General features: G+C 44.0%; 2 protein-coding genes across 2 annotated transcripts in view; one reads left to right on the top strand and one right to left on the bottom strand.

Annotated features, from left to right (window-relative positions):
• HIC1 (HIC ZBTB transcriptional repressor 1) overlaps window positions 1-16,907 on the top strand; it is a 242,190-nt gene that overhangs the window by 123,228 nt on the left and 102,055 nt on the right. The gene's annotated exons all lie outside the window — the stretch shown is intronic.
• SMG6 (SMG6 nonsense mediated mRNA decay factor) overlaps window positions 1-16,907 on the bottom strand; it is a 234,375-nt gene that overhangs the window by 117,818 nt on the left and 99,650 nt on the right. The window contains 2 exon segments of the mRNA XM_079130769.1: window positions 6,496-6,664; window positions 8,497-8,613. Of these exon segments, the coding sequence (XP_078986895.1) occupies window positions 6,496-6,664; window positions 8,497-8,613 (286 nt within the window).

The raw sequence follows: 16,907 nt of genomic DNA, 5'->3' as shown, positions 1-16,907 counted from the left end.
ACACACTGGACCCAAATAACCTCAGTCCAGGGTTGGAAAATACTCTCCCTGGGGTCAGCTGCTGTACCCTGTTAGGGTCAGACTGGAGCCTTAGGCCAACACCCCTTCCTCTCACAAGGAGTCCTGTGGGAGGAATGGGGAGGGGAGAGAGGCTCCTGCCGTGGGAGAGATCATGTGCGCCTCCGACACTTAGCACTTGGGAGGAAGAGGAACCCCTTGGTGCCAGGCTATAGTGCTGACGCCCCAATCCGGAGCCAGGGAGACTGGGTGGTGAACCAGGGTAGCAAAGGGGCTTCCCACAGTCACCACCACTTCCTTCAGGGAAGTGCTGATGGACTATTACTTGGTGACCTTCTCAAATGCCCTTTGGGGAAGACATATTAAGCATCTTTGAAGGGGTACGGATTAGCCTTGGGATCAGTTCTTATTTCAGAGCTGCCCTATTAGGGTAAGTGAACTAGCTGGTTTCTTAACTCAAGAATTTCTGTCTCGTCTATAGGGTCAACAAATGTAGGCTCCCTGAGGACATTAACTTACTGCTTACTACCTATGCATCCTCTCTCTCCCTATGTGATGATACATTAGAGGGCTCACTATAAGCCTTTTCCAGCATGCTTTGCAGACTATACAGGACAAGCCATGGAAAAGCAGCAAGTACAGGAATTTCTAGAGTATTTTTTTTTAACAGTACTCCAATCCAACAGTGTGATAAATGCATCCGAGTTACAATTAGGAAGATATATAGCATCAGAATGCGAAGGTCTGGGCAGCCTGGTGAAACGCGGGCTCTCCAGAGCCCCAGCTATGTTTCCCATTATGTAACCCTGGTCATGGGCAGACAGCCAGACTCCAAATGAAAAAGAGACTCTGGCTTGGCACTGGTTCTATTTTCCTATCCTCATTCGGGGTCAGCGCAGTGTCATACAGCTGCAGAGAAAGCTCTGGGGATTAAACCTGGGAAAGCCTCCAAGACCAGGACCTGGGTTCAAGTACCAGCTGAAAGCAATAAACCAACTGCCACAGCTGGGCTAGGTTTGGATGTTCTCAAAGTCCCCTGACTCTTTTTCACTTACTGAGAACTAGAGATCAAGACAAGAGAAGACTTGGCTCCAGTAGAGACTGTGAAGTGAGGTAGGTTGTCCCACTGCCCTGGCCCTGCTCAAGGTCCTGGAGTGCAAGGGGTCCCTATGCCTACGCATAGGAAAGTCTGCTGCTTTGCTCCTCTCCATCAGTTGTCATCCACACCTTTCTTCATGTTCACTTGGTGAAGTGGGGAGGAACTGCCTCTCTCTTATCAGGTGCCTAGCATGGAAGAACACAGAAACTGCACTAGCAGATGGGCCCCTTCATGCAATGCATTCTATTCTGAAAAGACCAAAGCACTCTCTACTGTGTTTTGCAGTGGACAAGGCCACTTTCCACATTCTGCTATAGTGCTCTATACCAGAAAGCTCCTGGAATATGAAGCCAACAAATTACAACTCTTAACAGATACAAATGTGAAGTCAATTTACTTCCAGGCTAACTCTAGCACACAGACCTTCTTCCCACTGTGAGGGAAGAAGTAAGTGGTCCTGAAATCCTTGCCTTATCACTTTGTAGTGCCAATGATGTTCTGTCATCATTATCCTAAGTGTTCCATGCTACTGACTGCGAAAAGTAAATTGACTAGAAAGAAGAGGAATATGGGCAAAGAGGAGAGAACCAATGAGACTAACAATGGAACTCTGGAATTCCCCTTGGGCAGTGGAGGATGCAGTGTGATGGTTCTCTAACTATGCATGGAAATAAAGTAAAAAATGAAAGGGAAGGAATGAAGGGAATGAGATGAAGTAAGGTTCCAATATTTCAGAGGAACCATTTGTGAGTGGGGTTCCTGGAGTAAAAGTGAGGGGAACCAGAGATTATGGTCAGTCACCTCACCTTAGGATCAGAGAAATTTGTCTTTACAGAGAACAAAAGCAGGCAAGGATCAATGAAAGCATGCAAAGGAGAGGTGTTAAGTGAAAGCCATTTCCTTCCTCCTCCTTTGAGAGCATTCCTAAACTTTTCAAAATAAAGATTTGACAAAGACCCAAAAATTGTCAGGGGTTCACAGTTCTGATATCTACAGACCCTGGGGTATGTCATTCCCTATGGTCTTAAAGTAGAAAAGATTCCATTGTATGGAAGATCAGTGGGTACAAGATGTAAGCTTAATATCCATAGAACCATCATACCTTGCCAATTTCTTATCCATGGTATTAACTCATGAAATAGAAAGCTAACTAAAAGACAAATTAGAAAGGAGGAAGGTAAATTTCCTTTTTTTTTTTTTTTTTGCAGTGCTGGGGATTGAACCCAGGGCACTCTACCAACTAAGCTATTTCCCCAGCCCAGGAAAGTAAATTTCTTTCTTTCTTTCTTTCTTTCTTTTTTTTTTTTTTTTTTGTGGTGCTGGGCATCGAACCTGCGGCTTTGTGCTTGCAAGGCAAGCACTTTACCGACTGAGCTATCTCCCCAGCCCCCCAGGAAGGTAAATTTCTAATGACACTTTTTCAGCCCTTGGATCTGAAGGCTATGAATGGGAATACTCTCAGTGCTAGTAAGAACAGGTTTGCTCTGCTGAACAGTGGCATTATTCCTTAAACAATGGTGCTCTGGGGTCAGGTCCAAAGAGGAGCAATGCTTCTCCTTTATACTTAAAACTTGTATTCCAGAGAAGCAGATTTAATAAGACAGTGCAAGGCTGGGGCTGTAGCTCAGTGGTAGAGCGCTTGCCTGACAAGTGTGAGGCACTGGGTTTGACCCTCAGCACCACATAAAAATAAATAAAATAGTTGGGTGTGAAGGACTGTGAGTTCAAAACCAGCCTCAGCAAAAGCAAGGCACTAAGTAAATCAGTGAGACCCTGCCTGTAAACAAAATGCAAAATAGAGTTGGGGACGTGGCTCAGAGCCCCTGAGTTCAATCCTTGGTACCCTTCCCCCAAATAAAGGTACTGTGTCCATCTACAATTTATAAAAAAAAATTTTTTAAAGAAATAAGATAGTGAAGAAGGGGACCTAATTCTCAATCACAGTGCTTTCTCGTGCCCAAACTAGATTCACAAGAGAGTTAGTGATGTCTGAAACCACCGAAACTGGTCTACAGGACGACTGAATTCAACACATTATTGGGTCAGATTTGCTCTCCCTGTAAAGAAAAATCTGAAAAGTTTAAGCAAATATAATTCAAGTGCCTCAAACTGCCCCCCCAAGCCCAGCTGGGGATGGCTATAGCTTGGACCACGTGCCCCGCTGCAGATTGAGACCTTGCCCTAAGATGGGCAGTAGCTCACAGAGCCAGCAATGGGCCATTTGCTACAGCATCCAAAGGGAAAACAGACTCAGCACCTCAAGCAAATGAGGCCCAGCACTTCCTGTGTGAGTTTTCCATTTCCTCAAACAAAAGCCAAGGGTGAGAGAGGGAGCAGGGATAAAGGGAGAAGTGCTACAGAAGAGAGTTAACAGACCTACCTGATGGATGGATTATGTCTAAGGGTGGATTATATCTAAGGGACCTATGGTTGTAAGGTGAGGTGAACCAGGAAGGCCCAAGCTTCAGGGATAGGTGGTCTGCCTTCTTACCTCTGAGAGGAAAAAGGGACTACTCAGTGGCCCCAGTACATATTCAGAAGCAGTGGCTTTGATACTTGGAGAGCTGGGCCTTTCCTGGCATTTTCTTTCCTAGTTGCCACATTACAGATTAACAGCGCCGAGCTACACATATTAATTCTTTGGGGATTACTGCTAAGAAACAGCTGCCCCTCAGCCAGCAGGTCTGTCAGTTCTTTGTGTGGCTCCAGCTGCCTAACTCAAGAGCTCAACCCTGGCTTGTGGGTCCTCAGCCTGGAGTGCATTTTGGAAATCTAGGAGGGCTCACAGGAAGGATGTAAACTGTTCAAATTATCCTCAGTTACAAGAGGGATTGGTGAGAGTGGGATTAACAGTCCAGAGGTGCCTCTTGGGATAAGGAATAAGGAAAATATTTGGAAGAAAAGTGGGGGAAGAGTCAGACTACACAGCCCACACAGAAAGATCAATAACTGCTGACCTGAAATTTCTGCTGTATCTTTCCCTCTGAGGGTCACCCATGAATCTAGGAGAAATGGCTGGCCACCAACCCAGAGAAACTGAACAATTCTCCCCGCTCCCTGGCAGCAGCCAATGTCTCCATTCTCTACCCTCCCAGAGAAGAAGTGGAGATCAACAATGAGGTGCTGACTATGGATGCTTGTTCTGAAACACACACACAATACAGAGCTTCAAGGATCTCTCAATGCACACACTTGCCAGAGTCCCAGTGTAGAGAATGAGAATGGGGGAAGGAGAGGAGTAAAGGAAAGAAAGGAGAAGGGAGGTCGCAGGATAGAAGGGAAGGCAGTGACACCGAGAGAGAGAGGCAGAGATGGGAGGGAGGAACAAGCAGGAGGGAGGTCAGTAAGAAGAGCTAACAGAGATAAAGCTTACATGCACACAAATGCAGACATAACTGTGCAAACACAAACACAGAGAGAAGAATGGAACGCACAGATTAGGAATCAGCAAGCTTTTTCTGTAACAGGTTGGGTAGTCAGTATTTTAGGCTTTGTGGGCCATATGGTCTCTGTGGCAACTACTCAACTCTGTTGTTCTAGTGTGAAAGCAGCCACAGGTCAAGTATAAACAAACAAGCAGGACTATGTTCCCATACAACCTCATGGACATTGAAATCTGATTATCATGAGTCATAAAATAGTATTCTATCGATTTTTTCCAACTTTTTTTTTTTTTTTTTGTACCAGGGATTGAACCCAGGGGTGCTTAACCACTGAGTCACAACCCAGCCCTTTTTTTATATTTTATTTAGAGACAGGGTCTTGCTGAGTTGCACAGGGCCTTGCTAAATTGCTGAGGCTGACTTTGAACTCACAATCCTTCTGCCTCAGCCTGAAATATGAGAAATCCCCAGCTGGGATGACAGGTGTACCACCATGTCTGGCTGATTTTTTCCAACATTTAAAAATTCTCAGCTTGTGGGCCATGGTTTGCTGACCCTTAATATAGACATATACACTCCCAGCAGAGACCAACAGGCAGGAAGAGACAGGCAGGCACTCACAGAGAGACCCACATACACAGAATCCCCCTCCAAAAGAGAGCTCCAGACTGGCACACAGAGATAATCAGACTAACACATTACAGACCTGGTTAAGGACAAACATGGACATCAACACAGACATTCAGAAACATACATACAAACACACATTCTCATAGGAAACAGTCACACAGGCAAACACAGAAGGGACAAAAGTAGACAGAGACTGACACAGACTCAGACACTGAAACAGATAGTTATGGGGATACATGAGCCCTGCACAGAAAAACAGACCCAAGAATATACAGACATAGAAGTAAATGGGCATAGACCCAGGTATATACGTAACACATGAACACGTATGGATACATGTGGCCACAAGTGTCCAAGTCACATGGACACATATACACAGGCAGTCATGGAGAGACACACCAGAAGATTCCTAGAGAGAAAATTCCACAGAAGCAGAAATACACAGACCTTCACACTTGGCAGAGATAGACTCCAAGACACACAGACTCATATAGACAAATGGACCCAGGTAGGCAGAGATACAGATACAGACAAAGAAACAGCCATACCTGCTTGTACAACAATGTACAATGTAATTTATGCCAATGATTTGTTAAAATATAAAAATGCTTAAGATGGCAAATTTTGTTGTACGTTTTATCACTATTTTTAAAAAGAAAAAGTTCATAAGAAAAAAAACATATCTACACAGACCATCCAGATGGACATAACATACATGCAGACCAACATACCCTACCCTGTCAGATGCCCTGAGAGATACCACACTGACACAGAGAGATGGGTCAGGGGTGAGGGCAAGGCGAAGAGACAGGAAATGAGTGAATGAAGAAAGAATGAAGAGAGATGTACACACTCACCTTCTTTACACATTAAATGCCATGAGAGGAGGTAAGGAGACCGAGTGTAGAATATAGTATAAGCAGCAGGGAGATCCTTGAAAGATAGAGAAAAACTAAAAGGAAGAGAAAGACACAAAGTTTCTCACACTTACCAACACACGTTCAGATCTCAGATAGCTGAGGAGATAGTAAGCATAAAACACAACAATATGAAGCATAACTAGAGAGCAAGAAACAGTGACAAAGAAAAAAAGACAGAGCAAGCTACAGGGTAAGAGAAAACACAGGAGAAGGAAGAACAGGACTGGAATAATCTAATACATCAGAGGACAAGGCCCCAATAACTAAAACATCAGAGGACAAGGAAAGTGTTCGAGGAAGGGTAAAGCCACAGGTTCAAGTCAGGAGGAACAGGGAGACACATGGGCTGTGGGTGGAGGAAACTAGAACAGGACACGGAGGAGAGCTGTAGGAACACAGGTGGGTCAAGGCCAGCAATACGGAAGGAAAAGGCAGGCCGACTCACTGTGAGGGCAGATCCAGGGATGTGGGTGGAGGATTCCAGGTGTCTGGGTAGCCGAGCATCCAGTCAGACCACACTTTCACACTGGGAAGCAGTTCCTTCAGGTCCGGGACAAAGGAAGACACCTTGATGTCATCTTGGTCATCCTGGTCCTCAGGAGAGGACAGTTGAGCTGCAGAGGCAAAGGGTGAGAACTGGGCCTATGTCTGCTGTGGCCCTGGAGTGAGGCCTGGGGCGCTGGGACGGCAGCAAGCTCTTAGGGAAGGGAGACCAAGTCCACAGGAAAGCTGGGCCCAGAAGCGAGGACAAGTGCCAGCACCTAAGAGGATTCTGAAAAGTAGGACAAAGAGAGAACCAGTGCACTGGGTTTGCCCCTGGAGACAGCTGTTTCTGCTTCACCTGCAGCCCAGTTGAAGTCTCTACTCTGGTTTCTAGCCCACCCTTTAACTTTCCTTCGGCCATGATGGTACCACAGTTCCTGCCCAAACTGCACAACCTGAATTCAATCATGAAGAAACATCAGAGAAACCCAAACTGTGGGGCATTCTACAAAATAAATAGCTCATAATCTTCAAAAACGTCAAGGTTATGAGAACATAGAAAAACTGAGAAGTCATTTCAGATTAAAGAAGACTAAAGAGATAAGGCATCTAAATGTGTGATCCTGGATTAGATCCTGGAGTAGAAAAAACAACCCTACACTACAACACTCTTTTTTCTTTCTTTCTTTAGGTTTGTTGTTGTTTGTGGTACTGGGGACTGATCCCAGGGCCTCAAGCATGTTAGACAAACACTCTGTCACTGAGCTAAATCCCCAGTCTTTTTTCATTTTTGATGGAGACAAGGTCTGGCTAAGTTGCTAAGGTTGGCTTTGAACTTGTGATCCTCCTGCCTCAGCATCTTGAGATGCTGGGATTATAGGTGCACACTACTGCATCTGGCTTTTTCTTCTTTTTAAAAAATATTATTAGGACAACTGGTACAAAGTGAATAAAGCCTATAGATTCAATAATAGTACAGTATCAATGTTGATTCCCTGATTCTGATAATTGTTAGGAGACTGTCCTTGTTATTAGAAAATAGAATCAAATATTTAGGGGTAAAGGGCTGCCATGTCTGTAACATAAAATCCAATGGTTCAGGACAACACTAAGTTTAAGCTTGTGTGTGTGTGTAAACAGAGAGAACTTATAGCCATATGATATCAGGGAATCTGGATGAGGGGTATATAAAAGTTCTTTGCATTATTCTTGCAACTGTTTTGTAAATATGAAATTCTTTCCAAATAAAAAGCTGCTCCCCCAACAACAGAAAGCAGCCCTAAAGGTTAGAGGCATTCACAAACCTGGCCTGGCAAGGGGTGACCGAGAGACCTTGCTACTCATCAACACTGATGCAGAGTAGACAGGAAGGTGTGTCCTTCAGCTCTACCTCACTGGGTTACAGCAATCAAGACTCTTATTCTAAGGGTATCTTAAAGGATATGGCATAATACCTCAATGCAGAGCTAAAAAGAGTGCCTGTTCTGATCCAGTAAGCCTGCCAAGATGGCTGGTCTACAGAAGTTACAGCACCCACCAGGTACTGAAGAGGGACACAGGACACAGAGAAAAAAGGGGATAAAAACGGCATCATTTAAGTACAAAAAGGGAAACTTGTTCAATCCCCAGTACCACAAAAAAAGGAGGAAGGAGACTCACTTTTCTTCCTTCCTTTCTTTTTTAAGATATAGGAACATACAACAGTTCATAGGTACAGTGAAAATCCTAAGTACTAAAGGAACAAAGAGGGAGGCAATAGACCCACAAGGAGGAATCAGGCCTGAAAGGTTCACAGATTGCTGACAAGAGATGGGACTAGTTAAGGTGGTAAAAGGAAGAGAGGAATGTTAGGAAGAGGAAGGCTGGAGGGTAGAGGGAGAAGACACTGAGAAGGCAGCCTGACATTCTGAGGCTCTTCTGGACAGGCTGGTCAGCCCACAGGTCAAGGGCCCTTCCTGCTTACCTTTGGCAGATTCCTTAAGTAAGCAGGTGCAGCGGCGCACCAGTAGAGAAAACATGGCCAGGCCCAAGGCTGCAGCTTGTTCCTGAATCACAGAGCGACACTCCTCTGAGAAGCAGTCTGAAGAGAAGCAAAGAAAACTATCAATACTCTGGGGGTCAAGGGCTAGTCCTCTATTTTATGAAAGGTGCCCACTTGGCCATGTTTCAGAGATTCCTTGTTTTCATTTAAGACTACAGGTAATAGTATTCCTTCTAAGTGGGGGTTACAAGACTATGTAAGACTAATGTATGTCAAGCACTTCCCTGCATGCCCAGCCCATATGAATAAGCACTCAATAACACTGTAAGGATCACGTGTTTGAGTTCTGCATCACTTCCCCAAGATCCATTACCTGAAGGTGGGCAGTATGAGCTAGAGTTGCAGGGATTTTGCCTTAGGTGGCTACTGATAATGTAAAGCAAGAACTTATTACTATGGTAGCAAGAACTTATTAACTCATTCTTTCTAATGTATAACTAGCAGGAGCCCAATCGACAGATTTAAAAATTATCTTCTTCAATCACCAGCCTTTGGGCCCATGCCTACCTCTGTCAACCTCCTCCTAAGACAACACACATGACAATCAACTCTTTTTTTTAACTGAATAATTTTACATAGAACAGTGCTTGCAACATAATATGCATTTCATCAATGTTACCTTTTATTTCTATTTCTCCCTAGAACTAAAAAAGTAAGTCTGGCTTCCCACACTAGCATCCTCTTTCCTTCACTTTTTTAGCCTGGCTAACTTCCTTCTGGCTGTTGGTCACTGAAAGGAACCACTTTGTCAGTGGGTAGTCTGTCTTTGGTGGGAGCTTATGATACTCTCCCACATCCCTGTCCGCACCTATTGGTTGTCAGTGGCCTCCTCAATAGCCATCTCATCCTGGCTTGAGAGGAACTGGTGACAAATAGAAGGCAGGAGTCCAACCTGCAGCCTCAAGGGAGGAGACACCCAACACCCACGGGAGATGGACACAAGAGCGAAGCTCACTGGCTCTGGCAGTGGCTGATCTGTTAATTCCTTCTGTAACACAGGAGAATTTAGAATCTCCTAGGTGATAAAAGGATAATTAGCCACAGGTTTGATCTTGGTTCCTGCCTACATTTTAACTTCTGTCAGCTCACTAGTCTTGTCAATGGGCCTAAGTGAAGTTGTTACTCCAGGAGATGCTACACACCCACAGCTATTCCCAACAGTCTTCATCACAGAAGTAACTATGACTGGAGCACACAAAGCCTGCCCCAAACTACTTTGAAAGTCCTGGAAGTATGGAGCAGGCTGCTGCTCAGAAGAGCTCAACATATGAATAGCATCAGTGTAGAAATTCTTCTATTGTGGCTTTCCCACTGTCCCTCCAGATGCCTTGTAGTCCCAAATGTCACCCTCTAAATAACTTTCCAACTCAACTGTGGCAGACAGTTAAGTTGAAAATTAAGTTAAGGAAGTGGTGATAATCTATGGGATTAGAATAGATCACTGTTCTCAGTCTTCTCCTGCACCTATGCTAAGGAGACAAAGCAGGCATCCAAGCATCAAGAGGATGGAGGACATGAGCAGGGAAGGGGAAGACATGTATGTCTTCCCTAGAAAAGTTGCCAACTCTCCCCCTGCCCCAATAAACAGCAGCACTGTCAGTTCCACCCTACTCTGACCAGGCCCCTGCCAAACATTGTTAGCAGCCTGTCTCTAATTAGTAATAAATGCCAGAATGAAGGAATAAATCTAAGACAAAGTAAGAGGGGATAGAATAGAGGCCACATCCTGATAGTTGACACACTGAATGAACTCTAGTGTCCCCTTATTGACTTGGCATCTGAGGCAGAAATACCTGCAAACAGAAGGCTAGAAGGGATGGAGTCTTTTTTCCAAGAGACTGGCTACAGTTAAGACATTCAACAGCCTGGATAAGAATAAGATGGGACAAGAGTGGGCCTGGGAAGATAGCTCAGTCAGTAGAGTGCTTGCCTTGCAAGCACAAGGCCCTTGGTTTGATCCCCAGCACCACAAAAAAAAAAAAAGATGGGACAAGAGGGAGATTATTTGCACTAAGCCCGTTTCTTTCTTTCTTTTTTTTGGGAGGGGGTGGGTACTGGGGTTTGAACTCAGAGGTGCTTAAGCACCTAGCCTGAGCCTGAGTCAGAGCCCCAGCACCCCCCTCTGCCTTTTTTCTCTGGGAGGGACGGACCAGAAATTGAACTCACGGGCATTTGACCACTGAGCCACATCCCCAGCCCTATTTTGTATTTTATGTAGAGACAGGGTCTCACTGAGTTGCTTAGCACCTCATGTTTGCTGAGACTGGCTTTGAACTGGCAAGCCTCCTTTCTCAGCGCCCCCCCCAACCCAGCTGCTGGGATTACAAGTGTGTACCACCACACCCACCCCTGCTGCCTTTTTAAGATTTTTTTTTTTTTTTTTTTTTTTTAATTTAGACAGGGTCTTGCTAAATTGAGGAGGCTGGCCTCGAACTTGTGATCCTCCTGCCTCAGCATACTGAGTCACAGGATTACAGGTGTGTGCCACCAGCCCAGCAGCCCATTTTACTTTTATGACAAATGGCAATCACAGACTACATTGGCTGTCTCGGTTCAAGGGATCAAGGGGAAAAATGAACTTTCTAAGACCAATGGTATCTGCCTCTGGGGAACTGAGGTTGGTTCCTGCAATAAAGTATGGGACCAGGTAAGGTAGCAACAACAGGAACCATTTTGGTCTGGAAGAGCTCAACAACCTCTCAGAACAGCAGCAAGAAGGCAGCTTCCTAACTGCTCTGAATGCTTACATGGTCTCCACTTCTACACCTTCACATCTTTCTAGGGAAAGGTCTGAGAATACTGCTTGTGTTTTGTCCAGCTGGTGGGGAGGCACAAACCAGGAAGCTGCTCTGCTTTGATAAATTATCCATAATATCTGGGTCTTACTCAGCCCTATAATGGCCACAATATCTGGAACATTTTCTAGAAGCCTTGTTCTTCTCCATGGCCCACTGGTACCACAGACACTTAACTAGCATCTATAATGTGCAAGGTATACTGTGGAGAACACAACTACAAATAAATCATGGTCTCTGCAACAGGACTTTTCAGTAGGCTGATGAAAATCATTATTTACCCAAGTAACTATGGCAACTTGGACCCAGTGACTTAAGTAAAAAATGTACTAACTGATGGTACCTCCAGAGAATGCTCTTGGCCTCGTGTAGGCTTCTGTGGGCTAGAAGCCACAGATATTACTCCTTCAGCGTATCCACCCTTATATAAATGGGTGGGAAAACAGCATCTAGATTCCCAGAGCCCACCCACTTTGGGGTTAGACTTAAGAAACTGGCCTTAGTACGATGAATGCCCATATATATCCCTTGAGTTGGGCTGGGCCAGGCCAACAAGTGATGTGGGGTGGGGAGGAAAAGGCATTGTTTGCCTTGGTATTTGCCTGGGTTCCTCTGGCTTTGTGTCAGGTAGCAGGAGCCTGACATGAGCTGAGGAACTCATTAACATTGTGAAATAGCCTTTCCCCTTCTTTCCAAAAGCAGGCTTGCTCAAGGGGGATGGTTTTGGCTAAGGAAGTCAGGCGGAAATATTTCTTACCAAAAAAAGTCACCTGAGGTCTGAACTTAGGTTTTGTCCCTTCCTACATGTTGGCAAGTGACCACAGCTCCCAGTACTCCTGTGGCCAAATACCTGCTCAGACAGAAATATTATTCTTGCTCCTATGTAACAGGGAAGACTTTCTCATTTTTCTGAGAACATATTCATGGAAAACATAAACCAACTGTCGTCAAAGTTGTATGAAATCAGGAAATGGAGCGGCCGGGAGAAGGCTGCCATGTGGCCGGATGTTATGTATTTCTAATTAGTGCTATACATCTTTCAACAGCAAGTGTCCTTCTGCTGGGAAACACAACACACTACCCTTGTTATTGTAACTGTCAGAGAAGTGCTTAAACAGATAATCTCCAGGAAAAGTGATAAACACGTCCCCTCTCCCACCAGTGTGTGCACGATGGTGCTGCCAAAGGAAAGCTGTGTCTGACGGCTCCAGGATGGCAAAGCATCCTCCTGCAGGAAATGGGAGTGAGACAGGAGGGGTGAGAGGGAAAAGGGGAGGGCAGGGCAGGGGAGAGAAGGGGAGGCAGGCCCACCTGCAGCACCTCTAAGTCCAGTCAAGGAACAATGATTCAGAACCACTGTTTCTGATCAACTCTTGGGACAGGGTACCAAGTTTTTGTAAGGGAGAAAACCCATTATCAGTGGGATGGGATTTGGCTGGTCACAGAAAAATCTGGCAGCAATGCAACTAGCAGAGTTCCCTTGATGCATACAGCCAGCTTCCTGGCAAGAGAATGAGAGGGTAATGAAGGGAAGACACAGGATGGATGACACATAAGTCTGCTACCCTAACAACAGCAGGAGGGATTCAGAGGGCACCAGAGTCCATCCACTGGCCATTCTAGCATGGAAAACTAACTTATCTGCTTGGTTCCTTCACAAACAGCTGGAGAACTGGTAGGATCACTTACTGATTCTCTCCCCAATCCTTTCAAAGAGAGAAAATGAATGGTCAGTCACCTCCAAACTAACATCACCTAAGATGATTTACTGGCTCTTATCTTACAGACATAGGGTTGCTTTTCTCATGAGCCAGTCACCAGTCAGATGCAGAGCTGGCACAGTTCCTCAGCAGCCCACCCAAACCTCCTTGTCTACAGGAGGTGGGCAGTGAGAGCATCTTTCGGCTGCTGCTGCTTGACCCACAGAAATCCCTGTGGCAGATGCTGGCTGAAGAGGAAGTGGGAGGAGGCAGTTACTGTGTAAAAACTAGACAAGAATAAAATCTCAGAGCAAAAGCAGAGATGTCCATGCCCTCAGGGCATCATTTTATTTCCTGAGCACCAGAATGAATGAGTCAGAAGAATCAAGCATCAATGTACCCAAACAAAGTGTTCATGCCCGATGGCAGAATAGTTGGGCTGTTTGGGTATAAGGCAGGCCACAATATATCCCTGAAGAGAGTTCAGTCAAGATAAGGCAAAGGTACATGGAAAGTAATGTTTCCTCCTCAAGAGCGCTCACTATCATATCTGCTGCTACCTTTGGATCCTCCAAGATTATAAAACTTTGGCTTCTTCTAGAGCTCTTCTCAAAGTGGGGAGATATGGGGCAAAGAAAATCCCAACTTACAAAGTGGTCAATCCCATTAACTCCAAAAACAGAATTTGGGAAGAGAGAAAGGAAAATACGATCCTGTCACAAGATGATAACCCAGTGAGGAAAACAAGAAAACTATAATTCAAGACAATATACTTCACTCCATAAGGAAGATGGGAGCGAGATGCTTTCTGTTCCCAGAAGGAAAGGAAATCATTTCAGCTAGTGTCTACTAGAGAACTTTTCATGGAAGAGATCTTTAGGAGGTGGACTACAAAAGATGAACAATGACAGAATTGGTGGGTGCAGGAGGAACTGCATGCACCAACATGAGGCAATACAGGTGGGAATGCATGAAGCACTGATCTCTGCCAGTTGTGACAGGGACCACAAAGTATAAGGCCTGCAATGCTAAACAGGGAACAAAGACTTGACTTAACCAATAGAGAGGGGATACTTACTCAAGGTTTCTGAATGAAACAATGGTGATTATTTTGTGAAAATTAATTTAGTTTAAATATTTAGAATGGATTAGGATAGCTAGAAATAGATAACAGGGAGGGAAACCAGTTAGAAAGCTAAGAGGACATGAACTTCAGTTTGAATTAAGATAAATAATTAGAGCACTTCATAAATTTCATAATGTTAAATTAAAAATTCTCTCTCTCTGGTACTGGGGGGATTGAACCCAGGGATGCTTAACCACTGAGCCACATTCCTAGCCCTTTTTATTTTTTATATTGAGACAGGGTCTAAACTGCTTAGGGCATAACTAAGTTGCTGAGGCTGGCCTTGAATTTGCACTAATGTTCCTCCTGCCTCCGATATCACTGGGATTATAGGATGCACCAGTGTCCAGCTTATTTTTTTATTTTGAGACAGAATTTCTCTAAATTGCTCAAGGCCTCACTAAGTTGCTGAGGCTGGTCTCAAACTTGCAATCTTCCTGCTTTAGCCTCCTGAGTCACTGGAATTATAGGCATGCGCGACCACACTAGTTGTACATCTTTTTTATAAGCGGGGTGAAAGAAGGAATGGAAAGAAGTACACAGATATGAAAAATGCTGCAGAAAGAGGGTGAAGAGAAGGTAGAGATGGTGTTGGTAGAGGAAGCAAGAAAGGGATGACGACTAGAATAGTTAAGGACTCTCACTGATACTTTCAGCAGGTTCCAGAGGACCTGAGAGGTAATGCCCACCAAAGGAGATATAGCAAAGACACAGGATTGCAGAACACCTGGAGAAGGGGAGGTATGCTTCAAGGAATCCCCAGATTTCCACCCACTTGGTTCTGGGCCAGATCTCCTCTTTCCAGAACAAAGGCACCTCAGGGGGTCAGCAATACTTAAGGAAGATCTTGCAAGAGGAGGCCTGGGAAGTCTGAACTGGCTCTCCCTGTGGAAGCCATTAGATATTCAGCACTTCATTTGTTTCCAATTCTTGAATGAGTACAGCTCCAGGCTGTGGGGTGAGAGGCTCCTCTCTGACGTAATCAGGAAGCAGCTGCAAAATTAAGGAATCCCTCATGACATCATAAAAAGGGTCGATGGTTTACTGGGGAAAGTATAAAAATTAATTACATATTCCCACATGACTCCCTTCCCCTAAATCTGCACACACCCCCTTCTACCCCGACACATTCTCTCATCAACAACATCCAGAAGACACCTTGATGAACAGGGTAAAAAGGGCATACAAAGTCCAGGAAGAGAAAGTTATCTGATGTATGCATTGTCTGCCCCATTTATTTGGAACGTAAACAAAGCAATACCGTGTGGGGTGTGTGTGTGTGTGTGTGTGTACATAAACATACGCACGCACACACACACACACACACTCTCACAGATTTTTCCTCCTCACAAAATTATAAGCTCATTAAGGGCAAAAATTATGTCAAGACTTTATATCCTTCAAGAAGAGCCTCATGAAGAGGTTTGACCATGCATATATGATTCCACTGTGGACAAAAGTAATAACTAAGATACAAGGAGATTTGTATTAGGCACAGAACATTTACATATATCATCTCAAAGCTTTGTAAAGATTTGTACAGGAGGTATTAGTCTCCCTTTTAGACACTAAAGGAAATAAGCTTACAGAGGTTAAATTAAATGACTTGTCCCAAAACACAAGCTAGTTAAGTGCCAGACCTGGGATCTGAATCCAAGTATGTCTGCTCTTGTGTCCACATTGTTTCTAAGCCTGGTTGCCAAAGGCCTGCAACTCAAGCTTCAGAGTTCAACTGCCCCTCTCTCCTTTATTATGAATACAAAAACTGCAGACTACACCAACCACAGTTCACATAAAAACCTCTAAGATAATGGCTATGTGGAAACCAAAATTAAAAACACAGTAATAAAAGAAAATGAAATACTTGTAAAGGTCTAATAAAATACATAAAGGATCTTTATGCTGCAAATTACAAAATACTGATGAAAGTAATCAGAGATGTTAATTACTGTGGAGATTTACCATATTTATAGAGTGGAAGACTCAATATTGTAGAGATGCATATTCTACCCTAATAGTTCTGTAAGTTTAACACAACTGCTATCAAAATCTCAGGAAAGTTTTCTGTAGACAAAGACAAGCATATTCTAAAGTTTATATGGGAAGGCAAAGGATCTACAACAGATAAAATTTGAAAAAGAAACAGAGTAGCTGGGCACGGATGCACATGCCTGCAATCCCAGGGAGGCTAAGGCACAAGGACCCTGCAAGTTCAAACCCAACCTTAGAAACTTAAGGAGGCCTTAAGCAACTCAGCGACACCCTGTCTCTAATAAAATATTTTAAAGGTGCTGGGGATGTGGTTTGGTGGTTAAGCACCCCTGGGTTTAATCCCTGGTCCCCACCCCCCTAAAAAGAAAGAAAAGAAAAAGAAAAGGGGAGAAAGAGAGAGAAAGAAAAGAAAAAGAAAGAAAGAAAGAAAAAAAGAAAGAAAAAGAGAAAGAAGAAAGAGAAGAGAAAAAAAAGGAGTGAGTGAGTAGGAAGAATCATTCTATCTGACTTTAGGTCAAAGAAGAAAAGACAGTCTTTTTAATAAATGGTGCTGGATCAAATAAATATTCATATACAAGGGCCAATTAAATATCTATATGACATAGATTTGTACTTCATACAAAATTACCTAATGATAGACTAAGAAATGAGATGTAAAACAAGATATAAAACTAAAAACAAAAATAAAAAATAAAAAAGACAAAAAATGAGGAGCTCTCA

Source organism: Sciurus vulgaris (genome assembly GCF_902686455.1).
Source record: "Sciurus vulgaris genome assembly, chromosome: 3".
Taxonomy (NCBI): Eukaryota; Metazoa; Chordata; class Mammalia; order Rodentia; family Sciuridae; genus Sciurus; species Sciurus vulgaris.
Note: the sequence above shows the minus strand (reverse complement) of the source record. Positions and strands in the feature narration are given on the sequence as shown.